The sequence below is a fragment of the Mobula hypostoma genome, chromosome 21, assembly GCF_963921235.1.
Source record: "Mobula hypostoma chromosome 21, sMobHyp1.1, whole genome shotgun sequence".
NCBI classification, from domain to species: Eukaryota; Metazoa; Chordata; class Chondrichthyes; order Myliobatiformes; family Myliobatidae; genus Mobula; species Mobula hypostoma.
In genome coordinates, this window is record NC_086117.1 from 21743158 (window position 1) to 21770560 (window position 27403).

General features: G+C 45.2%; 1 protein-coding gene across 1 annotated transcript in view; it reads right to left on the bottom strand.

Annotated features, from left to right (window-relative positions):
• LOC134360084 (centrosome-associated protein 350-like) overlaps window positions 1-27403 on the bottom strand; it is a 124460-nt gene that overhangs the window by 81176 nt on the left and 15881 nt on the right. Inside the window, exons 5-8 of the mRNA XM_063074165.1 lie at window positions 16104-16238; window positions 8739-8876; window positions 6017-6750; window positions 3553-3635 (exon numbers count right to left, since the gene is read on the bottom strand). Coding sequence (XP_062930235.1) covers window positions 3553-3635; window positions 6017-6750; window positions 8739-8876; window positions 16104-16238 — 1090 coding nt within the window. The remainder of the gene's footprint in view (window positions 1-3552; window positions 3636-6016; window positions 6751-8738; window positions 8877-16103; window positions 16239-27403) is intronic.

Genomic DNA, 27403 nt, shown 5'->3' on the forward strand with positions numbered 1-27403 from the left:
AAACTTGGTCCCCACTTTTGAAGCTTTCCCCTCAGAACACTAAACAGCTTTGACAGTTAAGGTCCAGTTTTTCATTTACCTGTGGGAAGAGACAGTTTCTGCATTCACCCCCGAAGGTGCTTGTTCCATTCGTTTCCTTCAACTATAAATCCCCGTTTGGGGAAATTCAAACTAACTATTGACCCCAGTAATCCCCTCAGTGTGGTCCTTTGTTCAGCCAAAGAGGAAACGTCAAGTTGTCCTTGATAGATACCCATTCCATCCCCTTCCTGATACTTCTCTCCACTTGCATAAAGAGTTGTGATCAGATCTCACAAGTGTGTTAGGGTTACGCTGGAAACCCCTGCTGACTAGAGCTTGATGAAGGTTCACAGGGGCCTACAGAAATCTTTGTTTTTTTAAAATCTTTTAATGTTGAACTGGTCCCCATTGCATTACCCTCCCCCATACTCACAGAGTCTGCCGAACCTCTGAAGGAGACTGACAGAACGATTATTAGTAGAAGCCTGTGTAGGGAAGGAGATGGATTTGCTGGAAAGTGTGTGACTTTGGATCGTGAGGAGGGTGGGGGCAGGAGGTGCGGTCAGAGAAGGAAAGGTTTGGAGGGATATGGGCCAAACACGGGCAGACCAGATGAGGTTAGTTAGGAATCGTGTCAGGGCAAACCATTTGGGCCAAAAGACCTGTTTCCTCTCTGTATGACTGAGCGGGAGGGGGTATGAGGAAATGGAGTATAACTGGATGCAGGAGTGGGCGGGGGGGTGCAGGGATAATGAGAGGCGAGGGGGCCTCCCCCAGGGTAATGGGAAGCAGGGAGGGCCCCCGAGGTAACAGTAGGCAGTGGGGAGGCCCCAAGATTACGGTGGCGAGGGGAGGCCCCGAGATAACGGGGGAGAGAGTGAGGGGGATGGCACTGAGGTAACAGGAGGTGAGGAGCTAGGAGAAGATACTGTGGGATGAGGGAGTGGAAGCTGAGGGAAGAGGAGAGGTTGATACTATCCATCCTGAAACTGTCCCCCGCTCCAGTTGACCTGCCGCCCATTTCAGTCTGTTGTGCTACACTGAGGAACAGCCTGACACCATTTCCCTGCTTCGGTTGACCTGTCACCCCTGTTTCGGTCTCTGTTGTGCTGTACCGAGGCACAAATCAGTCACAGCTACCGCTTCCTCAAGTGACTCTCAACAATTGTGCTCTACAGTCATGGAGCAAGGTAAAGAAACTTCAGTTAAAAGAGAATTAAATCAGACAGAAGTTTAATTACCCAATAGACTCGTCTGAAGGCTGTGGCTGTGACTTGACGGGCCATAGATTAAGGTTTTTTTTCTGGTTGAGAATCAGACTGTTTCCAGCTTCAATACAGATAGTCCACAAGGCAATAAACCTGTCAGCTCACCCCAGGGGAGGTGCGTTTTCTGTAGCCCCACCAGGCTCTCAGTGTGTGCCAATGTAAACACCATTGATTCATTCACAACCATATGGACAGATCCTCCCTGCTTCCACAAGGATCAGCATTATCCCTGGCCTTTGGTCAAGCCTGCTAGTGTCTCACAGCACCATTATCGCAAAGAAAAGCAGACAGCTGCCCCGGCAGCCTAACCGGACAGTTATTCCTTGCCCAAAGTCTCAAATTATTTGGTCATCGTTAAACTGCATTTTCTGGGAGCTTGTTGTGCACAATCTCTTTGACCTACTACCATCAGGAAGGAGGTACAGGAGCATCAGGACTAGGACTGCCAGACTGGGTAACAGCTTCTTCCCTCGGGCAGTGAGACTAACGAAAACACTTGCACCATCAAGGTCTTGTCACGAGGACAGCGAGCTGTTTACTTTTTACTGTTTTACTGTAGTGTTTACTGGTTACCTGTGCTGCACACAACTTGCATCTTGGATTATATTTTATTAACTTATTTACGGCAATATTTTGGTTTATGTGCTGTGTGTGATATATGTATTGCCGGTGCACTGTGGTCCGGAGGAACGTTGTTTCATCGGGTTGTATAAATGTTCAGTCAGATGACAATAAACTTGACAATTTGGTTGCCGTTTTCCCCACTGAAGAGACAACCTTGCAGAAGTGCTTTATTGGCTCTGAGGCATTTGGGCCATCCCTGGACCTGACAGCCATCGTGGTTTTCCATTGCTTCAACATGAACCATTTGGGCATCTCAGCCCAGATCACACCCCAGTTCCACAAGCAATCAAAATGCATAGCAACATAATTTGCAATATCACAGGCTGTTGGTGATTTCCACCAGAAAACAGGCAGCCTTTGTGCATCTCACAGCCGCCTGTGCTTGCTGTATGTCTTAACATGGAGTGGACAGCAGGGAAAGAGGTGATTTGGCCAATCAAGTCTGTGTGACCAGACACTCGTCCTGAACCAATCCTATTTTATTCTTTCTGCATTCTTCTCAATTCCAACCGATCCCACTCACTCTGCCCTCCCCAATGCTACAGAATAGAGGCAGTTTACAGAAGCCAATTAACTTACCAGCCTGCGTCACTGGGATGTGGGAGGAAATTCCACGAGGTCACAGGGAGAACATGAAACTCCACATAGGCAGCATTGATTGAACCCAGGTCACTGGAGGTGAGAGGCACCAGCTGCCATCTTAACTCCATCTCCCACCTTGGTTTCATATTCCTCGATCTTCTTGCTTACCAAAAATATATGCAGTGCAGTTCTGAAAATTTCTGTTGATGGGAACTCGGAAGCTTTTTGGGGAAAAGCAAATCGCCTGTTCTCGACGACTTTATTGCAGAGTGGGCACTCCGAGCTGACCAGCAAACAACGGGGAACTGAACCAGGGCAAAGGTGAGTGAGATTCTGAAGTCAGGATTACCCAACTACGTAGGTGAAAAATAGAACCGGGGTCAGTTGATGGGAATGCATGGAGTACATGAATAAACTCTGCTTGGGCTTCCAGCTGGGTACAGGCATCAATTTTAACCAACTCTGCCATCTTCATCAGGGATGAAGTATAATGTGGCAGGGAAGATTACTGGGTAATGGGAGTACTCTGTGAGTTGGCATAAATTAGTTGGGCTGAAATGGGTCTCCTATTTCATAAAGAAATGTGAAATTCAATGAAGTGTGGTCCTTTCAATCCTCTAAGAAATGAGACAAAGCATTCAGCCTTTATAAAACACGTTAGACGTCATTCAAATTAAAAGAGCACTCACTCAGAAAATGGTGATGTTTATGCAGAGAGGTAACAGAGCTCCCTCAGGACTCATCTGGGGAAATGTGAATTGGTAAGGTGGGGGCTACAGAAAGTTAGTTGGAAGATCATGATCCTAAGCCCCTATGGATTCACATCACCATTCTCAGAGCTAGAATTGGACCATTCCTCACCCTCAACCAACACTGAAGATCATTCACTTCCTTCTGCTGTCTGAAGCCATGTTAACTTACACGACATAACATCATGGACCACGCAGTCCTCACTTCTCTGGCTCGTTCCTACAGCCAACGATACATCTTGTAACCTGTTAGCCGGGTACTAAGACAATTATATCTCAACTGCCGACGTGGCTTTAGCAAACTCTACCTTTTCTCCAAGTCTCCAGGCTCTGGCCTGTCCCGTGTTGGTGTCTGATTCTTCGTCAGCTGTGTCGACCCCAAGCTCTTTCCCTAAAGGATGGAAAAAGTCCTGTAACTAGTTGCAAGCTCCAGCATGAGAACACAGTACACAGAGCTCCTGGGTTCTTGTCAAACAAACACTCCAAGTGAAGATATGATCACAGTGAAGTCACCATTTCATGAGGGATACTCCGATCCTCCTGTCTGTTCCACCATTCAGGTAGAGCAGTTGTCTTTACTTCAACACCACCGGTTCACCTTGGTCATGTGACGTGCAATCGAAAAGACAATCAATTTACCTTGCAGTTTCATGTCAGAGCCTGGCTGAATGAGTAACCTATAGATTTTCATCATGAATCGTTTTTTTTTTGATATTACACTTCAACAACGTCTAATTTTAAAGTAACACTTCTGGAGTCACCAACTGTAAATAATAGTTTCCCTTTACAGAATCATTTAACCTTCCTGAACAATTAGATCACAGCTTATTCTTTTGCGTCCAAAACACAATTTAATTTATAAACCTGCTCTTAACTGTCCAACAATGAAAGCAGTTGTATCCTCAAACATCTCCAGCCACCCCACAACACTTGAAATACTAGAATGGCAACACACACAAATTGATGAAGGAACTCAGCAGACAGGCAGCATCTAAGGAGAGGAATTTAACCTCCCTGGCACAAAATGTCGATTGTCTGCTCCTCTGCTTAGATGTTGCTTAACCTGCTGAGTTCCTCCAGTATTTTGAATGTGTTGCTCTGGATTTCCAGCATCTGCAGAACCTTTTGTGTGTTTACAGGATGGCAGTAGCAGGAGGCAGCATCTAGCGAGATGAACATCACTGGATGCAGTGAACAGCACAATAGACGGGATTCCCATGCACCAACCCACAAAGTAACCCCTGGATGAGAGATTATTGTCCCATGTCCATTGTCCCGAACCCAAATGACCCAACACAGGACAGTATGGAAATCAGAAACTGACTTGTGACTTCTCCACGATAAAAAACTGATGAACATCGATTTCTCCATCTGGTATAAAATTTCTCACCCCCCCCCCATCCCACACTTTGACCTTTTACCCTTCTCACCTGCTGATTACTTCCCCCGGGTTCCCTCCTCCTTTCTTTTCTTTCGTGGTCCAAACTTCTGTCCTGTCAGATTCCTTCCTCTCCAGCCCTTTACCTTTCCTACCCACCTGGCTTCATCTATCACCTTCCAGCTAGCCTCCTTCCCCTCCCCCCCACCTTTTTACTCTGGCATCTTCCCCCCTTCCTGAAGAAGGATCTCAGTCTGAAATGTCAACTGTTTATTTATTTCCATAGATGCTGCCTGACCTGCTGAGTACCTCCAGCATTTTGTGTGTGTGTGTTTCTTCTTATGGCTCTGTCTAAGTTACTGAAGGACAGGGGCCATTCAATGGTTTATTAACTGCCTATTTTTTACTTCACTCTCGGAGAAAACCTCTCAGTGGTGCTTCAGGTCCAGTTAATCCAGCTAATATAAAAAGGGACATATTTTAATTGACATAACCACCAAGAATGTTGGTTTTAAACACCCTTCACTTTTATTGCCCATGGAAATCAATGGGACTGATGTTGGATGGTGCATAACCTAGTTCCAAGGGAGTTCCAAGGGAATTCTGCAGGAATCTTGGCAGTGTGTTGGTCGGGTTGGTTGGGTGGTCCCATGCTGAACATGGGAAATCTGTCTTGTTCAGAACAGTGAGCTAATGAATGAGCAGGAAGTCTCCAGCTATCCTTAGCCATAGCAGCAAACTACAGGGAAAGAATTCGATCAATAAGCTGCCAGAATAACTCAGTGGGGGCAAAGAGCAACCAAGGCCAGAACGAGCACTCACCCCAAGGAACTCCGGCACCACTGGGCGGCTGGTGACTGAGAGCAAGGGAGACCAAGGATGAGGAAGATGGTGTCAACACAAAAGGCATCCGTTAGTCTTGTGAGACCATGGATCTGCACCCGGAAAGTCTTCACTCTCCAGGGCACAGGCCTGGGCAAGGTTGTATGGAAGACCAGCAGCTGCCCATGCTGCAAGTCTCCCCTCTCCACGACACCAATGTTTTCCAAGGGAAGGGCATTAGGACCCATACAGCTTGGCACCAGCGTCGTCACAGAGCAATGTGTGATTAAGTGCCTTGCTCAAGGACACAACACGCTGCCTCGGCGTCAACACACACCAGCACATTCTGTCTTGGGCATCAGTGCCAGGAACATGCAGATTCACCTCAGAGAGCCCGATGGGTCAACCACATTGGTGGGGAAACTGAGTCATGCGCAGGACAGACAGGGGACTGGGGAAACAACTGTGTTCTCAACACAAACTGGTGGCCTCTGAGGTCCTCAGAGGCCGATTATCTCTCAGTTAGTGAAATTAGGTAGTGGTGAAATTGTGTACAAGGGGTAGGAACTTACTGGCCATGCGGAACTTTTATATCCTTCCACAGAGTTCTGAACAGGCAGAGTGTCCTTCTGCCTCCCTTTCTTCTGTCTGGAGACAGCCTCCTTCTGTTTTCTATAGACTTCCTGCAGTCTCCTCTTCTTCATCTCCATGGCCTGCTTTACTGACTGTTTCCTTTCACTTTCCTTCCTTTTGCGCTTTGCCACCTGCCTGCTCATGTACTCGCGGACCTCATCTGCGTTGTAACTGCGAGCCACGGGGGACCGTCCCCGCTGTTCCTGGTTTTCCACTTTAGCTTTGTTCTGCTCTGGGCTGGAGGAACCTACTCTGTGCCCTGCAGGTGAAGGTCTTCTCTGAACTCCTGAATAGGGTTTCCGTTTCGTGGTGCAACTTTTTGGTGAGCAAGTGCGCCAGTGTCTTGGGCCACCGTGCTCATCTTCATGTTTGTCTCCCTTAGGAGTAGCAAGGTTCTTCTGAGTATCTTCACGTTTTTCCTCTACATTTGCGCTGTCATCTCCCGTCTTCCAAGTGAAGCTCGGGTTCATTCCAGCAGTCTTTCCTGACTGTAAACCGGCCAAGGTTCCATCTACCTGCATGCTCTCCAGGCCTGGCTGTGAACTGTCCAATGTCCCCGTTCTTGTGGAGTTACCACATTGATCATCCTCGCTCGCCACATAAAGTCTTCGCCTGGGATTCCTTTCATAAGATGGTGATCTTGCACGTCCCTTGGGGTATTTTACTTTCTCGCCTGTTATATTAAAGAAGAAATTTATAAGAAGACGGAATTTATATTTAAGTACTGCAGAATACGCAACAAATGTAAAACAGTAACACAACACCTGTAACAGAAGTGGAGAGTGAGTAAGGGAGAATGTTTCCAGGGTTGAGAGTACTCGCTTCTTCAAAATATCATTAAAAGGATTAAATATATCATAACATGAATTCCTACATTAATAGCAGATTAAAAAAATTTCTATACAGGGTCTATATACTACACTCAAAGCAGGGCAAGTTCCAACACAAATCTCCACCTCATACCTGCTAGGTAAATGTCCATCCAATTAACTGCTGCTCAGTGCATTAAAAGTAATGTTGAGAAAGCAATTCTCACTGCGTACAACACCAATTTGAGCATTCTCTGCAGACTCAGAGGGATACCAATTCATTCACTGGTATAGCATTCGGCAGGATATTTTGTGGCCCCTGTGAATGAGAACTGTGAATGATTGCTGAATGCTTTTGATGGCATTGAAGATACCTCACGTAAAACTAAAGCAGCTTCTTTTAGTCTAAGACTGAACATTCCCATTCACTTCTTAGCATCGGTCTGATGTACAAACCAGTGCAACAGAGGATGTTTTATTTAGTTGGAGAATCTAGGATCCAATGAAGAGCTTCAAAATAAAGGGGCATCCCTTTAAAACTGTGATGAGGAGGAATTTCTTCAGTCAGAGGGTGTTAAATCTGTGGAATTCATTGCCAAGGATGGCTGTGGAGACCAACATATTGGGTGTACTTACAGCAGAGATTGATTGCCTCTTGCTTGGTAAGGTGATTAGGGGTTAAAAGAGAAGGTAGAAGAATGGGGCTTTAAAAAAAACAGTCATGAATGAACAGCAGAGCAAATTCTCTGGGCCAAATGGTCTAATTCTGCTCCTATATGTTATGGTCTTTTTGAACCCAAGAACTCTTCTTTAATGGAAAGCACCACTTAGTTCATTTGTAGTGTGCCATGCCATATGATGTAAACGATCATGGTCTATCCAGGACCATGATTGTTCTTGGCAAATTTTTCAAAAGAAGTGATTTGCCATTGCCCTTTTCTAGGCAGTGGCTTTACAAGACAGGTGACCCCAGCCATTATCAATACTCTTGAGACCGTCTGCCTGGTGTCAGTGGTCGCATAATCCAGGACTTGTGATATGCACCAGCTGCTCTTACGACCGTCCACCACCTGCTCCCATGGCCTCACGTGACTAAACAGGTGCTACACCTTGCCCAAGGGAGATCTGCAGGCGAGCAGAGGGAAGGAGTGCCTTACACTGCCTTTGGTAGCAATTGAAACAGGTCAAAGACTGCCAAAGTCATTTGGCATATTGATATATCAGTTAGAGCTCTGAAGGCAATTGCAACACTTATATTTTAAAAAAAGAAACAAAATAAAGCTTCATACAGCAGAGAAATAAAAATAACATGAAGGAATGATGCATACCAAGGATGAAGATGTTAACAGTCACTACATCTGTAACAGGTAAACCACTAAAGAATTCACCAGTAGACAAAGTAACTTGTTAGTTCAAATTTCAAGATTGTTTAATGTCAACAGATTCATGTTCAAGGACACTTCGTCTCATGTTCTTAATATTTATTGCTTATCTATTTATTATTATTATTATTATTCCTTCTTTTCTATTTGCATAGTTTGTTGTCTTCTGCTCTGTAGTGGGTGGTCTTTCATTGATTCTGTTACATTATTATTCTGTGAATTTATTCAGTATGCCCACAAGAAAATGAATCTCAGGGTGGTATATGGTGACATAGATGTACTTTGATAGTAAGTTTACTTTGAACTTTGATTTCCAGTACACAAGTGTTAAGGAGAATGAAATAATTGTTACTCCAGATCCAATGCAGCACCAAAAAAACACGATAAGATAAAGAACACAATAAATATAAAAGGATAAGATAGTTTATATACATAGACTGATTTTATGTATAGACAGTTGTGAAGGTTACCTGAAAGATATTGGCTGTTGCTATCATTGGTATCTGGAGTTGTGACTGGGCTCTGTTGACGCTTGGGCGTTGGACCAAGTAACATTCTTATCAACTTCTGGCCTTGCTTCCAAGAAAAGACATCAGAAGAGGATGAACCTAGCACAGACAGAAAAGGCAGAAACTAGCTTTGGAAATATATTTGAGTTAAAGTTGAGTTTACAAATACATATATACACAGGTCCATTGAAAAACCTGCTTGCTGCAGCATCACAGATACATAGCAGCATTCACAAAAAAACAAATTTAAGCTACACACAATTTTTACAGCACAATTGGAGCAAAAAAGCAATAAATATTTCACAAGTAATTTCTCCCTAGCTCTCTTGATTTGTACACTGCCACGACAGAGATATTTTAAAGGAATTAACAATTCACCACTCTCCAAGCAATCTTGAGACCTTCAGCTAGCAAGGTCTCAGGAATTGAAAATCCAAAACAATGCAGATGCTGGAAATCTGAAGTAGTGGAAGAACCAGTCAACAGGTCAAGCAGCACACACCAACCAAGAGACTGCACTGGGGTTTCTGATCAATCAGTGAGATACACGTGAGCTGTGGGGTGCTTCGGCACTTTCCAGGTTTATAGAAAAGCTTGCTCATTGATGTCAATATTTTTCTTGAGAGGTGGGGGTGTCAGGCCACAGTTTTGGAAGATTTCACATTTCACAACGTGAAGCAAGAACAGAAAGTGATGCAAGTATTCAAATCAGTTCTGTGGAAAGAGAAACCAGTTAATATTTCAGATCAGGAATCGTTTGAACTATATTGGCCCCGACATCACCCCTCAATTGCCCACATCTAATGTAGTTATATCCTTTTGTCCAGGGCTCCAACAGAGAAAATATTTTCCTTCCGTCAACTTAGCGGACTCTTGGGAGGTAGAAGGAATGTGAATACAGACGATGGAAGGTTTTAGTTTTGGAGGAGAGGGAATAGAAAACGGGACACACACACACACACACACACAGTTGGAGGAAATCTGCGAGTCAGGCAGCACCTATGGAAGGAAATAAATAATCAACTTTTCAGGCTGAAAGTTCTGATGAGGGCTCTCAGCCCAAAATGTCAACTGTTTATTGCCCTCCATAGATGCTGCCTGAACTGCTGAGTTGCTCCAGCGTTTTGTGGGCCAGCGGTCTAGATTTCCAGCATCTGCAAAACTTCTTGTGTTTGCGTCTCTGATGGGGGCAGAAAGGAGGCAGCATTAATACTGCCATGCCCGCAGCAAGGAGCAAAGAGAAAGGAAGGGTGACTTTGAGACATCCTTATCAACTGGATCAGTAACCAAACATCAAAATAAAACAAATGGTCAAGTCCAGAAAGTAAAAAAAAATACTCACAACTTTGTCATGTAACTGCAAAACCAAAATGTAAAAAAAAAACACTCTATGATTGCTCCCATTAAATCCTGTGGCACTGGCAATGTGACCCCTGAACCGTAATCCATCTTTGAGCAACGCCGCTCTGACATCATGCCTGACAGAAACAAACGACCAATAAAAACACTCTGACAGTGGCAGTTACGATGATAAATGCCGCTCGTGTCATAGCCTCACCACAGGGTCTCAGAGGGAGAGCTCAGCATTTTTTTTTTGCAGCCGCAATCTGTTAGAAGAAATAATTTTAATGCATTTCAAAGCAGCACAGAAGGGCTGGAATACACAAAAGGGATATAATGCTCTGTGCTGCCAATCAATAGATTATATTCTGAGATTAACCTTCCCCATTTTTCTCCTGTTTTGACCTCTCCAAAGCTGTCCAGGTACTCTGACAGTGCTGCATCTTCGCTCAACTTTGCTGTGGTCAGCAATGTGATTTTCTCTATCGTCTCTGGATATTACAGTGGAGTAACCACCAATACTGTGTCAAAACGCTGTCATCCTGTGCAGTGACTTACTCCAGGGGAAGAAAGCGATTCTGTTCGGATTCCTTTCTCCCACTGAAGGCTCAGCTCCTGCTCCACCTCCACCTCCATCAGTGGTTCTGTGCTCCAACCTCAACATCAGTCAACAGCACGTTTCATTTGCAGAGTGCCTTCCACGGTGCAAAATATCCCGAGGGCAGGAGGCTTCATGGGGTCGGGCCATCTGCCACGTCAGAGGGTACGGGTGTGTGTGTGTTGTTCCTCTTTGCGCCTTGTGGCACATTGGGCTTTGCAGTTTCTTTCACATTTTTGTCCGTTTCTTACGAGGCCGAGCTGCTGGCTCAACGTTCAGCTGAGCACGGATGGAAAGCATGCAAGGAGCCGGCCGGATTCGAACCCGGGACTCCTTGCCTCCAAGTCCGCTGCAGATGGCACTACACCACCAGCCGACTAGAGGGTACTGGTACGGGTGACTCACTGTGAGTGAATTGGAAAGGCAGAGATAGGACCCCGGCTCAGAGTGCAGGATAGGTGGATTGTAAGCTACTTTTATGCTTTAATATCAAAACCCTTGGAATTGGGAAGCTTGGGAGAGGTTACTGGCTTGCAGTCTAGTGTGCAAATGACTCCAATTTATAGATCAGGTAACAACATCCAAGTGTCTGGATTCCACCAGAGGTGGAGAAAGAGATGGATGGGCTGCACACAATGCCCGGAACTGGATTCATGCGGAGATCTTAGATGTTAGATTGGCTGTAGAAGATTACAGAGGTTGTATCCCCGCAGGGCCTCAAACATTTCAAACACAAGATGAGAGGGTGCGTCAGGGAGCTGAGGGAATGGGATGCAGCAGGTGTGTGGATGTGCAGAGAGAGAGAGAGAGAGAGAGAAGATTAACTGATAACATCTCCTGGTCTTCAGCACATCTGCAATTGGGAGGGGCTGGGAAATTTTTCCGAGTTGTTAGCCAATTCATGGAAGAGATGTGAACATGAGGAGGGAGTCCCATGGTGTCTGTGGCCCAGGTACATGATGAGCACGCCTGCACTAGCTTGGACGCTCACCTGCCTGATCCTAGTAGGAAACACCAGGCAAGAACCTGAACACAAGACCTTGAGACATTAGACAAGTCTGTGTCTTCATTGATGCTTGCTGCGCACTTGCGAGCTCAGTGGAGGGTGCTGATGCCTTTTTCTGGTGGGGGTGGGGGGAGGGTCATTGCCTTGTTGCTCTTTGTATGTGGGAGGGGGGAGCTGGGGGGTCTTTGGGGTTCTAACTTTCAACTGTCATTCATTCTTTGGGGCACTCCTCTGTTTTCATGGATGTTTTGTGAAGAAAAGGAATTTCAGGATGTATATTGTATACGTTTCTCTGACATTAAATGTACCTATTGAAACCTGTTCAAACACAGGAGAAGAATTAGGCCATTTGGCCCATTGAGTCTGCTCTGCCATTCAATCATGGCTAATCCTTTTATTCCCTCCTCAGCCCCACTCCCTGGCCTTCTCCCTATAACCTTTGATGGCATGTCTAATCAAGAACCTATCAAGCTCTTCCTTAAATACACCCAACAACCTGGCCTTCACAGTTGCCTGTGGTAATAAATTCCACAAATTCATCACCATCTGGCTAAAGAAATTTCTCCACATCTCTGTTTTAAAAGGATGCCCCTCTATCCTGAGGCTGTTCCCTCCTGTCTAGACCCCCTCACCATGGGAAACATCCTTTCCACATCTGCTCTGTCTAGGCCTTTCAATATTCGATAGGTTTCAATGAGATCCCACCTCATCCTTCTAAATTCCAGCGAGTACAAACCGAGAGCCATCAAACATTCCTCATATGATAATTCTTTCACTCCCAGAATCATCCTTGTGAACCTCCTCTGAATTGTCTGCAATACCAGCGCATCTTTTCTTAGATGTGGAAACCAAAATTGTCCACAATACTCAAGGTGCCTTATAAAGCCTCGGAATCACATCCCTGTTCTTGTATTCTACACCTCTTAAAATGAATGCTAACATTGCATTTGCCTTCCTCACCACCAACTCTACCTGCAAAGTTAACCTTTAGGATGTTCTGCACCAGGACTCCCAGGTCGCTTTGCATCTCAGATTTTTGGATTTTCTCCCTGTTTAAAAATTAGTCTGCCCGCTTATTTTTACTACCAAAGAGCATGATCATGCATTTTCCAACATTGTATTTCATTTGCCACTTTCTTGCCCATTCTCCGAATCTGTCTAAATCCTTCTGCAGCCGACCCGTTTCCTCAACACTACCTGCCCCTCCAACAATTGTCGTATCATCTGCAAACCTGGCAACAAAGCCATCTGTTCCATCATCTAACACTGACTCCTGTGGAACAACACTAGGCACTGGCAGTCACCCAGAAAAGGATCTGTTTATTCCCACCCACTGCTTCCTACCAATCAGCCAAAGCTCTATCAGTGTCAGTAATTTTCCTGTCATACCATGGGCTCTTAACTTGGTAAGCAGCCTCATGTGTGGCACCTTGTCAAAGGCCTTCTGGAAGTCCAAATATACAACAACCATTTATCTATCCTGCTTATAATCTCCTCAAAGAATTCCAACAGGTTTGTCAGGCAAGATTTTCCCTTAAGGAAACCATGCTGACTTTGTCCTGTTTTGTCCTGTGTCACCAAGTACTCCATCACCTCATCCTTAGCAATTGACTCCAACATCTTCTCAATCACGGAGGTCAGGCTAACTGGCCCATAATTGCCTTTCTGCTGCCTCTTCTGTTCTTAAAGAGTGGAGTGACATTTCCAACATGAGCAACAGCTGATCACCAATTAAAGTGGAAGGGTCAGAATCTAGGGAAGGGAGCAAGACTCCGACTGCTCGTTCACTGGTCACCAGGTCTGAAGTCAGCCCTCAAATGAGCAATCTAAATACTCGTTTTATCTAAAGCACAGTCAATACCATTAATCCCAGAGTTAAACTCAGAAGAAAATGTGCAAAAGCAGGACTAAAGTTTCAAAAGGGACTGGGGAAAGGGGCCCTATAATTTTTAATGCTTTATTCACATGTCAATTAGAGAATAAGATATCATTAGAAGAAATTATTCCACCAGTTATCAAGGCTGCCTGGTTTTCAAAGAGTGCTTAAACAACACTGTGTGTGCTCTCTATGGGGCTACCTGGGTGTGTTCAGAACTGCAAAATAGCTGGACAACTGTGCCAACTAAATTCCGGCTGCAACTGATGTGCCAGCATGACCTTGGATCAGGATCCAAGAATAATGGTCGACCTCAGGTACTTTGCCTCTTATCAGGGTAGCAATGAGAGTTGGACTAGGTTAAAACATATTCTGGAGATGTGGAATAGAGCAAATATTAATTTCAACTGGAACCAGTCTTCAGATCTGAGGTCTTGGCCTGAAACATCGACTGTAGTTTTTTCCATACATGCTGCCTGGCCTGCTGAGTTCCTCCAGCATTTTGTGTGTGTTGTTCCGATCTGAATGTGGATTGTAGATTCAGTTTAAAGTGCAGCTCTGAACAATGATCTTCCTGGAGCTGCAGACTGGAGTTGATTACAAACCAGGAAACACCCCATTCACCTGAGATATCCGCATATGAGTGAATGCAGCTCAGAGACAGCAGGTGACTAACACACACAAAATGCTGGAGGAACTCAGCAGGCCAGGCAGCAACTATGGAAAAGAGTACAGTCGACATTTCAGGCCAAGATCCTTTGGCAAGACTGGAGAAAAAAAAGATGAAGAGTACATTTATAAGGTGGGGGGAGGGGAGAGAGAAACCCAAGGTGATAGGTGAAACCGCGAGGGGGAGGGATGAAGTAAAGAGCTGGGAAGTTGATTGGTGAAAGAGATACAGGGCTGGAGAAGGGGGAGTTTTAGCAGTGATTAACATTCATTTTGGCTGGTTAGTGTGAAGATCTCAGTGCTTGAACATTATGTAGAACTCAAAGGAAGCATTATGAATGCATTCTAACTATAGAAATTGTCCTGTTGTAACCTTTGATCCTTAGCACCTAAAAATGTGATGTAATGTTGGGTCAGGGGCCTCTCTCCAGAGTGACTCCAAATGCTGTTAGCTTGTGTGTGCCGAATTAAAGACTTTTATACTGTCATCTGCATGTCTCTCCGGTGGCTTTCATTGACAGTCACATCAGGCTACACGGTCTCCATAGCATCTCTAGTATTTGTTCGGAAAATCTTAAAAACAAATTGCAGGTGCTGCAAGTCTGAAGCAAAAGTTGGAAACATTCAGCAGATCAGGCAGAGTCCATAGATGGAAAAAAAGAGTTAACGTCCTGTCCATCCTTCCCACCTTTTCTGCCATTTAAAATTCATTCGTCCCAGATTTGACAAAGGGTCTTTGACCTGAAATGTCTCCCTTCCCATGGCTACAGCCTGCCCTGCCCTGCTTTGTATCTAAAGCATTTTCTGTTTGGCATTAGTATTGCCTTCACTTGACGTTGTGCTTGTACTCACTTTATGGAAGAAGTTGCTGGCGCGTCATCAGGAAGAGAAACCTGGGCAAAAGTTTCCCTTTCCTAACGCCAACAAAGCACAGGAAGTCAACCTCATAGCACACTAGTACTCATGGTGAATGCAGGTCGATTTTCACACAGCCCCTGGGACAACTTCAAACCAACACCATGGTCCTTGACACCTGATCTCCCATACTCAGCAAACTAAAAGTAAATTAACAAATCATGATCAATAAAGCATAGTCCCCAAAATTACATCTTTTACATAAGAATATTTAGTTGATAAAAGACTGAATGATTACTATCTGAAGCCAAATCCCAGAATGTGGTATTATTAATCCCAAACTAAACCAAAGCCTGTTTAACCCTCTTTGGTGTTGGAAAGTCAGACACCATATTATCCAAATCTCATTTACTTATCTAACATCTCTTTGCTCTCCGTTGGTAGTAGGCCTGAGATTCTAATGGCAAATACCACACTTGAGCAAGTCAACCCAGCCAACAATATGTTCAGAATGGCTGCCTAAACCAAAAAATGATTATCAATCTTGGATTTTGTTTCCAACTGTATGCAGTTATTAAATCTTCCATAAATAAAACTAACATATTGAGCTGCCAGACAGAAATAAACCAATCTTTTGTCTCCGTCCTATCAAACTGTGACCAAATAAATAAGATAAATAGGGTTTCCAATCATTTCTGCAGCTTGTTAATGGTAAAGTCTTATAAAAGAAGGCTGTGTAATCTCAGAGAGCCCGCTGAGACCTCAAGATGTCCAAAAAGATCTTAAATTAGAGGGAATTGGCAGAATCAACCTGCACACAGGAAGAGTTTTAGTGTAGTCATCTTATAATGAGCTACATCACAGACTGTAATATCAGAGATATAAACATAGAACTGTTGTCACTGTTATAAAAAGACAACATATTCAGAATCTAACTTTCCAAATGCTTCACAAGGTTGCAAGTTTTTCTTTATTCCTTACCATTAACTTTTGCGGGTTCCTTTGGGCTAATTATCTTTGAGCAGCTCTGAGGTTTGCGAGTCGCCTCGTGTTCCCTGCTGGAATTCTGTTGGTGTTTTCTTCTCTGTCCTGGAATGGAGATTGGGATTCTGCTGTCTGTGTACGATAAATAGTTTGTATTGTACTGGTGGAAACAAAGAGGGAATTTAAAGAGAAAACAAGTTCTACACAACTGGAAAGAACAGACAATTGTTCACACCTACAACTTCTGAAGGAGAAAGTCAGCAGCATAGTTAGGGTTTGCTGCTCTTGGCCTGGTTTGCTGAGCATGCAGACCAGGCTGTCCCCAGTTCAATTCCCAGCTTAGTCTGGCTTGGGTGGCAGAAAATTTGGTTCAACTGGCCTTCACTGCACATGGTTAATGAGTAGGGACGATCAGTCAAAATTCCCACCCCTGGCCCCAATTCACTTACTTAACTTTGAGCACGGCACCAGATGCCCTCCTTTCACGGACTCTTTGGGAGAAGACTGAAGGGACAATGGATACTATGGCAAGAACTTTTAGAATTCATTTGATACATGAAAAGTCGCAGTGATTGGAGGGGAGCAGTTATTGAAATCATAGACATAATGGGGGGAGGAACACTCTTCTGATTACAGATTGTCAGGAAATTGCTGGAATCCATTCTTGGGCCAAATCATCTCACCCACCAGTCCATATTACAGGTGAGAAGGTGGGAGGCTCGACAAGGCCAGCGCCAGTCGCCAAGCCATTGAGCTTCTGGTCACCATGTCCAAGTGAGTCCCTCGTCAGGGCATTAGCCTCAATGCACAGTAAAACTCCCTGGCTTTTGGCTTAGCAGACTCTGCAGCTGGAGATTCTGGCAGCATCCATACACATCAGCACACTGGAGAAAAGGAGTGATGCGCAAATTACTTTGCAGCTCTTCAGCAATATCAGGAACTGGGTTGGGTGGCTCTTCCTGTCTTATAATTATTGGAAGTTCTGGAGTGTAAATAAGATACTTTTGAGCACTTTATTTCCCTATTTTACTCACAGGCTTGTATTTTACTTGAATAATAACGTTTTGCAATATAAAACATTACTACATTATATACTGTACCAATATATAACATCCTAAGACAGCACCTTCCAGACCAACGACTACTACCACCTAGAAGGACAAGAACAGCAGATACCCGGGAACACCAGCACTTGGAAATCCCTCTCCAAGTCACTCACCATCCTGACTTGGAAACATAACACCATTCCTTCACTGTCGCTGGGTCAAAATCATGGAATTCCCTCCCTAACAGCACAGTGGGTGTACCTACACCTCAGGGACTGCAGTGGTTCAAGGAGGCAGCTCATCACCACCTTCTCAAGGACAACTAGGGATGGGCAATAAATGCCGATTTAGCTGGCAACGCCCACCTCCCATAAATGAATTTTAAAAAGTACAGTAGCTTGGTTCTATATGCTCCATTTTAATCTGTAAATTTAATTAATCAGAATGAATGAAGTTGTCTTTATTCTAACATACGTTATCAAAAAAATTCAACTAATAGTTCTGGTCACTGAATTATAGGAAAGATGTCAACAAAATAGAGAGAGTACAGAGAGGATTTACTAGAATGTTACTTGGGTTTCAGCACCTGAGTTACAGAGAAAGATTGAACAAGTTAGGTCTTTACTCTTTGGATCGTAGAAGGTTGAGGGGGGACTTGATAGAGGTATTTAAAATTATGGGGGGAGATAGATAGAGTTGACGTGGATAGGCTTTTTCCATTGAGAGTAAGGGAGATTCAAACAAGAGGACATGATTTGAGAGTTAGGGGGCAAAAGTTTCGGGGTAACACGAGGGGGAACTTCTTTACTCAGAGAGTGGTGGCTGCGTGGAACGAGCTTCCAGTAGAAGTGGTAGAGGCTGGTTCGATATTGTCATTTAAAGAAAAATTGGATAGGTATATGGACAGGAAAGGAATGGAGGGTTATGGGTTGAGTGCAGGTTGGTGGGACTAGGTGAGAGTAAGCGTTCGGCACGGACTAGAAGGGCCGAGATAGCCTGTTTCTGTGCTGTAATTGTTATATGGTTATATATGGTTAATAGATACTAATCCATCCATGTGATATATAGGCATCCGTTAGTCTCATGAGACCATGGATTTGCACCTTGGAAGGTTTCCAGGGCGCAGGCTTGGGCAAGGTTGTATGGAAGACCAGCAGTTGCCCATGCTGCAAGTCTCCCCTCTCCACGCTACCGATGTTGTCCAAGGGAAGGGCATTAGGACCCACACAGCTTGACACCGGTGTCGTCGCAGAGCAATGTGTGGTTAAGTGCCTTGCTCAAGGACACAACACGTTGCCTCAGCTGAGGCTCGAACTAGCGACCTTCAAATCACTAGACGAACGTCTTAACCACATGGCTATGTGCCAACACGCCATCCATGTGATACATACCAGAAAAAACATGGGAATATAGGATGGGTGTGTGCCTTTATTCCATTTCACTCAGTGGGCTCATAGCTCATCTGTGCCCCAGTTCTACACATCTGCCTTCTCCCTGTAGCACTTTAAATCTTCAGGTAATTAGTATTGATTTTAAATTTAAAATTAACAAATAACCTATCACCAATTTCCACTCCTGGAGAATATGGAACATAGAACACAGAACAGTACAGCATCGGCCCACAATGTTATGCCAAACCAGCTAAAAAGTAAATCAAAACCACCCCCCCCCAACAAATCGCTCTTACCTACACAATGCCCGCATCCCTCCATCTTCCTCATATTCATTTTCATATCTTAACGTTCCTTAAAGGCCTCTGATGTATTTGCCTCCACACCATACCAGGCAGTGCAGTCCAGACATCCACCACTTTCTGGGAAGTTTCAAGTCTCGAACACTCCCAGAAAGTGGAAGATCTGGAAAGATCCAGCTTTAATCCCTAGACTGTGCATGTCTAGTTCTGGACTCCCAAGTGAATAGAAACAGTCCAAAATAAATCACCTGTAATGAACAGATGGTCTGGGTATATCGAAAAATAACTGAAATATACACCAAATGTTGGAAGATCTCAGGAGGCCAGGCAGCATCGATGGAGAGGAATGAACAGTTCACATTTCAGGCCAAGACCCTTCATCAGGACTGGAAAGGAATGGGGAGGGAGTCAGAAGAATTCTTCACCTTCCTTAATCCCAATGAAAGACTCGGCCAAAAACATCTACTGTTTATTCCTTTCCTTAGGTGCTGCCTAATCTGCTTAATTCCTCTAGCATTTTGTTTGTGTAACTCTGGCTTTCCAGAATCTGCAGATTCATTCGTTTAATAATGACTGATGGTTATTTTGTTCACCGACACTAACCACAAGCAACTTTAGATGAAGCATCTGAAACGAACTTTCAGAAGAACTAAACAGGTCAAGCAGCATCTGTGGAGACAAAAGGGTGGTGGCCAATGCTACAGGTCACGACCCTGTAATCGGGGACAGAGAGTGTTGGGAGAGAATGATCTGTGTAAAGGGATGAGAGGGAGGGGTGAGGCAGGGGCTGGCAGGCAATAGGTAGAAATGGGTAAGGAGTGGGGGAAATATATTGTCAAATGGAGCCAATGGAGGAGGGAGGAAGACAGGTGGATTCATGAATCAGTGGCTGGTGGGTCATAGGTGGAAACAGGCTGGAAGATGATGTGAAAATAAGAGATTGCAGATGCTGGAATATGGTCATGAAGCAAGGTGATCATTGGAACCAGCTACATGCATGGCAATGGAGAAATGGAGGCCTCTCCCAATTGGTTTCATCTGTAACCTCTTGTTTCTTCTCATCACTCTTCCAGCCTCTGTCACCCCTCTGCCCACTTGTCCACTGTCTGTAAGGAGTCTATACGTTCTCCCCATGACTGGCTGAGTTTCCTCCGGGTGCTCTGGTTTCCTCCCACATTCCAAAGACATGTAGATGTTGGTGGGTTATTTCATCACTGTGAATTGTACCACGATTGGGCTCGGGTTAAACTGGGGGTTGTTGGGCAGCACAGCTCGAAGGGCTGGAAGGGCCTATTCCATGCTGTATCTCAATAAATAAACAAATAATTGATTCCCCCCCCACCCGCTTCTCCCAGTTCTACCTATCTCCTGCCTCATGCCTCCCTCTCACCTCCATATAGTGAACTCTCCCCACTCCCCCATTACCCATAGCCCTGATGTAGCACATCAGTCTGAAACATTGACTATCTCTTTGCCTTCACAAATGCTGCTTGACCCACTGAGGTCCTCCAGTAGTTTCCTTTTAATAGATATTCCAGCATCCATAGTCTCTTTTGCATACGAAATTATTGCTGAAGGTGATAATATTAAGTAAAAACAAAATACATCACAACTTTCTGTGTAAATTTGATTTGGTGTCAGTGCCAATATCAAAATTTACATGTATTAAAAAAGTACTCTCTTCTAAATAACTCGCGGTGAGGAATAAAAAAGGAAATGCTAGGTATACTCAGCAACATCCAAGGAGCAGGAAATAAAGTTAACCTTTCCTGATGATTATTTTAAGCATTGTCTCTTTTTATTTCAAATATCCAGTATCCATGGCTTTCTTCTGTTCTCTCAATTCTGTTGCGTATGTGGCCTGGTTACACAACAATGCTACTAATAAAAATGCTGGAGACGGGAGCCAAGGTTCATGGTTCTTTACTGGCAGAAACCAAACTCAGCACACACGTACAGATCAATACGTGCCAAATAGTGCATGCTGAATATGTGCCTAATAGCACATGAAATGACGTGTCCCTACAACATAAAGTAGTCCCTTATTATACTGTAGGCCATAGAGTACAACTTCTTTGTCACGAGTTTGATTATCTTGTCTGAATTGGCTTAATTGTGGGCCGGGCCAGGATGTCCAGACCAGCATGGGTAAAGGCTGGTGGCAGGGGTCAGCAGGAGTCAGAGTCGGCATTCCCTGCGGGCAGGAAAAATGAAGTCTGATGACCCACCTGGGTTTGCGAAGGAGTGAGACCGGAGTTTGAGGCCTAGTGTTCAGTGATCAATGGATCCTATTGGTTGATGCCAAGGATCCAATGGGAAGTCTCGAAGTTGAGGCCTATTGGCCAGAGCCCCAGGTCTGCGAAGCTCTGAGAGTCTGCTGGGGTGTTTGAAGGCCCAATGTCTGCATGCCCAAGTCTGCTGGAGACCGAAGAAGACACCCTGCCTTGGGGTGAGAGGACTGTTCATATGCATGGCTGGGAGGGAGGAACAGGGCTCGATTTGTTTGTTGCTGGTTGTGTTCTGTGTTGTTCTGCTGAGCTTTGTTGGATTTCAATGTTGGCACCAGAATGTGTGGCAAGACTAGCAGCATACTGCCAGTAACCCCTCATGTATATTGGCTGTTAATGCACACAACTCATTTCACTGCATGTTCCATTGTACACATGATAAGTGAATCTGAATCTGGAAAATCTTACTCAGAACTTCTGAGAAAAGACAGAGGAGACCTCAGTACAAGCCCAGATGTCTAAAAAAACATTGTGCCAGTCACAAAAAGAGAGGGAACCACAGTATACCGATGATAAGTTTGCAAAGAACATGGTATATGTATATACAACCACATAAATAACACCGAGTACGACAACAACACAAACAAAATTCAGGACGCTAACAGAAATAGAAGCAATCATTGTAATGCTCAGGATTCTCACGACTCTGCATTGGATCTGAAGTTAATCTTCAATCTCTACATTTCACTCCCTCCAGGGAAATAGATGTTAGGCTAGCTCTTCTCAGTCTTTCGCCGGTTGTAGCATTTCTCTAAGTGGGCTTTGAGGCCCCTGTTTGTCTGTTTGACTCATCACTTATATTATAATTGTTTTTCTAATTTTAATTCTTCCTTACCCAGTTGCTTTGTACTGTACAGACAAGTCACATGATCTTTGTGATGTTTTGTAACTTCAGAATCTAATCGACAGAAAACATGTACTTTTTGTTTTGGTTCGTGAGACGCACACTTATGATGTGGTGACGTAATGACGTATACCATTCGCATACTTTTACATATAACCTGTAATGAATTATGTAACCAACAAAGAATGCTTAAATCAAACAATATATTTTTAATATTACTGAAATATTAAATACATAACAGTCTTCAGTGCACAGTGTACTGATGAACATCATTCAGCAGGACAGAAAAGGATGAAGAAGCAGTTCGTATTATGGCCATATATGTCTCAGAAGTGACTGGCAAGCAATGGGCCTGATGATCTGTTGTTTACACTGCACAACAGGACTCTAAGAAAGTATAGTCTACATTACAGCACTTTAGGAAAATAAAATAGCATTTGACAAATTGAGTTTGGTTTATTAATAACGAAGAGGGTTGACAAAGGGGAACCAGATATGCAATGTTTCTGGATGTTTTGCTACATGAAAGTCAGATTTTGTTGGGCAATAGTGTGATTAAAGGACAGAATTGAGACAGTAAGTAGATTGATTCTTTTTGATTTGAAGTGGAATGCCTCAAGACTCAATCACAAAGATAGACTGTTAATAGCTGAGGTGTCAGGACAGTGACGAAGGCAAGCTTAATGATGATATGCAACTAGGGAAGATATGAACCATAAGGAGGAAGCAGAGGGTCATCAAAAGTACAAAGTCAGGTTAAGTGACTCTGCAAGAAGATGGCAGATGCAGTACAAACTGGGAATAAGAGGCTGGAGCTTTTATCAGAAATGAAAATGAAAATCAGGGCATATGAATATTTTGTGTTGGCTCCAGAGAGCTATGGATACTCAAAGTACAGCAAGGCAGAGATAATATTTTCAAGTCTTAAGGCAGGGGTCCTAGGACCCCCTTGCTTAATTGGATCATGGCATAAAAAAGGTTGGAAACCCTTGCCTTAGAGGATCCAAGGATTGGATGGGATGTGAGCTTCAGTTCAAAGATCAGCTATCATTTCATTGAACGATGGAGCAGGTTTAGGGAGATTCCCTTGTATTTCTTTCCCATATTCTATCTTATTACTCTATCGTTAAGGAAAATAGTTAATGCCTGGTCTACCAGAAGTTTCTTTGCACCTTTTTCCTCAAATTATTTGTTAGAAGAACATTAGGAGCTGACCTAAAACTTATAAGAATGTGACTGAGATTCCTTCAGCTTTGGAGATAGATGGACATAACCACCTAGACAACAAAATACACTATTATGTGTCCAACCTTTGAACACCTAGCAAGTTGCTATGGTAATTCGTAATCACAAAATAATCTGCAGATGCTGTTGTCAAAGGAACACTCACAATACGCTGGAGGAACTCAGCAGGTCAGTCAGCATCAGTTGAAAAGATTAGTCGATGTTTCGGGCCAAAACCCTTTGTCAGGACTGGAGGAAGAACTTTGGGGAGGGTTTGAAGAATGCTGGTAGTTGAAAAAAACAGTAATTTTTAAGACAAAGGGGTGGGGGGGGGAAGCAGGGAGGTGATTGGCAGGAGATCAATGCGCAGTAGTAGAAGGAGGCGGAACTATGAGGGAGGTGATGCGAAATAGGAATAGAGGAAGGGAGGGGGAGGGAATTACCGGAAGTTGGAGAATTCTATGTTCATACTAAGGGGCCGGAGACGACCTAGATGGTGTATGAGGTGTTGCTCCTCCGACCTGAGCTTAGCCTCATCATGGCAGTAGAGGAGGCCATGTATGGACATATCTGAATGGGAATGGGAAGCAGAGTTGAAGTGGGTGGCGACCGGGAGATCCTGTCTGTTATGGTGGACGGAGCGGAGGTGCTTGACGAAGCGGTCCTCCGCGCCACGCTTGCTGCCATGCGAAGTACCTAAGGGCCCTGTCCCTCTCTCTGCCACCACTCCGGGACTCACTCTCCACCGTCTGCCATGATCCTCTCCTACACTTCATTCTCTGCCGGATTCATGCCTCCAACCGCCGATTCTTCTCCTTCCTCGCGTCCAAGAAGGACAGCAAGCTTGCCCGCCTGGAGCCCACGACGACGACCGGCTCCATCCTGGACCGAAACCCCTCGGACCTCGACTTCTCAGGCTTTCGGTAGGCCGGAGACCCATCTGCCTCTGAATCTGACCCTGAATGGAACCGTGGGCACCAACCCCCAGCGGGCCATGGACTCACTCGCCTCAGAACTCCGACCTCAGTTCTGGGGGCCTGCAGGATACAGTCTCCGTCACGCCAAGTTTAGGATCCAGCTCCTACAGAGGTCCTGAAACTCTTCAAACTGGAACCGCTCTTACTGCCGCTGGGTCCCATCGCCTATCCTATTCCCCCACTACCCTCTTTCCTCCCATTGACTCCCAAACATCCCTCTACCCCTCATCGTCCATCCATTCCTCTGATTCCTCATCCTCCCCTAACCCCGCTATCCCTGAACATCCCAACCTTCCTCTCCCTCCTGAGACCTCCCACTCTTCACCCTCCTCCGACCCCAGCCCCAAAGCCTTGCCGTGTCTTCACCATCCCCTCTGACCTTCCCCTCTCTGAGGCAGAAAGTTCTGTCCTTAACAAGGGCCTCACTTTTGCCCCCCTCCGTCCACACCTTAGTGAGTTCCGTGCCTGCCATGACGCTGAACTCTTCTTCCGTCGCCTACGTCTCCGAGCTGACTTCTTTGGCAACGATTCCCCTCCCCCTACTGATGACCCCTTCTCCTGTCTTCAACCCTCCTCCTCCTCCTGGACACCCCACCCGGGCCTTCTACCTGCACTCGATCGTTTTATCTCCAATTGTCACCGAGACATCAACCGTCTCAACTTCACCACTCCTCTCTCCTGTTCCAACCTCACTCCCTCTGAACGCACTGCCCTCCACTCTCTCCGCACTAATCCCAACCTCACCATCAAACCTGCTGACAAAGGTGGTGCCGTAGCAGTCTGGCGGACGGACCTCTACCGCACTGAGGCCAAACGGCAGCTCTCTGACACCTCCTCTTACTTACCCCTGGAACAGGACCCCACCAAAAAACATCAAACCATTGTCTCCCGCACAATCACCACCCTTATCAACTCCAGAGACCTTCCATCCTCAGCCGCTAAACTCATTATTCCCACACCCTGTACCGCTTGGTTTTACCTCCTCCCAAAGATACACAAGCCTGACTGTCCCAGTAGACCCATAGTTTCTGCCTGCTCCTGCCCCACCGAACTTGTATCTGCCTACCTGGACTCCATTTTGTCACCCATAGTTCAGTCCCTCCCCACCTACATCCGCGATACATCCCATGCCTTCCACCTCTTCAATAACTTGCAGTTCCCCGGTCCCAACCACTTCATTTTTACTATGGATGTCCAATCCTTATGCACCTCCATTCCCCATCACGAAGGCCTCAAAGCCCTCCGTTACTTCCTAGATAATAGACCTCACCAGTTCCCCACCACCACTACCCTCCTCCGGTTGGCGGAACTGGTTCTCACATTTAATAACTTCTCTTTTGGCTCTTCCCACTTTCTTCAGACTAAGGGTGTAGTTATGGGAACTCGCATGGGACCCAGCTACGCCTTCCTCTTCGTTGGTTATGTGGAACAGTCTGTGCTCCAAACTTATTCTGGTACTGCTCCCCAACTTTTCCTTCGATACATTGACGACTACATTGGTGCTGCTTCCTGCACCCATGCTGAGCTCATCAATTTCATCGACTTTACTTCAAACTTCCACCCAGCCCTCAAATTCACTTGGTCTATCTCGGACACTTCTCTCCCCCTTCTCGATGTCTGGGTCTCCATCTCTGGAGACAGACTGTCCACTGACATCTTCTACAAGCCCACTGACTCTCATAACTACCTCAACTACACCGCTTCCCACCCCGCCACATGCAAAAATGCCATTCCCTATTCCCAGTTCCTCTGTCTCCGCTGCATCTGCTCCCAGGATGAGGCTTTCCGTTCCAGGACATCTCAAATGTCCTCTTTCTTTAAGGATCATGGTTTCCCTTCTACGGTGATCAATGATGCCCTCACCCGCATCTCCTCCATTTCCTGCACTTCAGCCCTCACTCCATCCTCCCGCCACCACAACAGGGATAGAGTTCCCCTTGTCCCCACCTACCACCCCACCAGCCTCCGAATCCAGCACGTTATCCTCCACAGCTTCCGCCACCTTCAACAGGACCCCACCACTAAGCACATCTTTCCCTCTCCACCCCTCTCCGCTTTCCGCAGGGATCGATCCCTCCGCGACTCACTTATCCGCACGTCCATCCCCACGGATCTTCCACCCAGCACTTATCCCTGTAAACGCAAGTGCTACACCTGTCCCTACACCTCCTCTCTTGCCACCATTCAGGGCTCCAAACAGTCCTTCCAGGTGAGGCAACACTTCACTTGTGAGTCTATTGGGGTCATCTACTGCATCCGGTGCTCCCGGTGCGGCCTCCTCTACATCGGTGAAACCTGACGCAGACTGGGGGACCGCTCCGTCGAGCACCTCCGCTCCGCCTGCCACAACAGACAGGATCTCCCGGTAGCCACCCACTTCAACTCTGCTTCCCATTCCCATTCAGATATGTCCATACATGGCCTCCTCTACTGCCATGATGAGGCTAAACTCAGGTTGGAGGAGCAACACCTCATATACCGTCTAGGTAGTCTCCAGCCCCTTGGTATGAACATAGAATTCTCCAACTTCCGGTAATTCCCTCCCCCTCCCTTCCTCTATCCCTATTTCGCATCACCTCCCTCATAGTTCCGCCTCCTTCTATTATTGTTCTCCTGCCAAACACCTCCCTACTTCCCCTCCCCCACCCCTTTGTCTTAAAAATTACTGTTTTTTTCAACTACCAGCATTCTTCAAACCCTCCCCAAAGTTCTTCCTTCAGTCCTGACGAAGGGTTTCGGCCTGAAACATCGACTAATCTTTTCAACTGATGCTGACTGACCTGCTGAGTTCCTCCAGCGCATTGTGAGTGTTGCTATGGTAATTATTCTTGTACAAAATTTACGATGTAGTTTGGTTATTTTGGAGTATTTCCAGATGGCACTAAGCAGTTCTCCATTTACACCTCTTGTTGCAAAGGACACACACTTTATGCATTAACCTTGATCAGAGCCAGTAGAGCTTTTGGATCAGCAGTCCATCACGCTTTGTGAAAATAGAAATAAAGGTAAAAAGGAAGAAAGTGAGAATGAACATGTAAACATTTTTAAAAGGGCATTATCAAGTGTTTTACAACCAATTAAGTACCTTTGTTTTCTTTTTAAGTTCAGACACCAGCACAATTTATGAAATGTGGAAATCAGCACTAATCAACTTGAAATTACGCTCAAACATCTATCCCTTTGAACGCGCGTCTCAAGTACTTCCAATGCAACACCTCCAAAAAC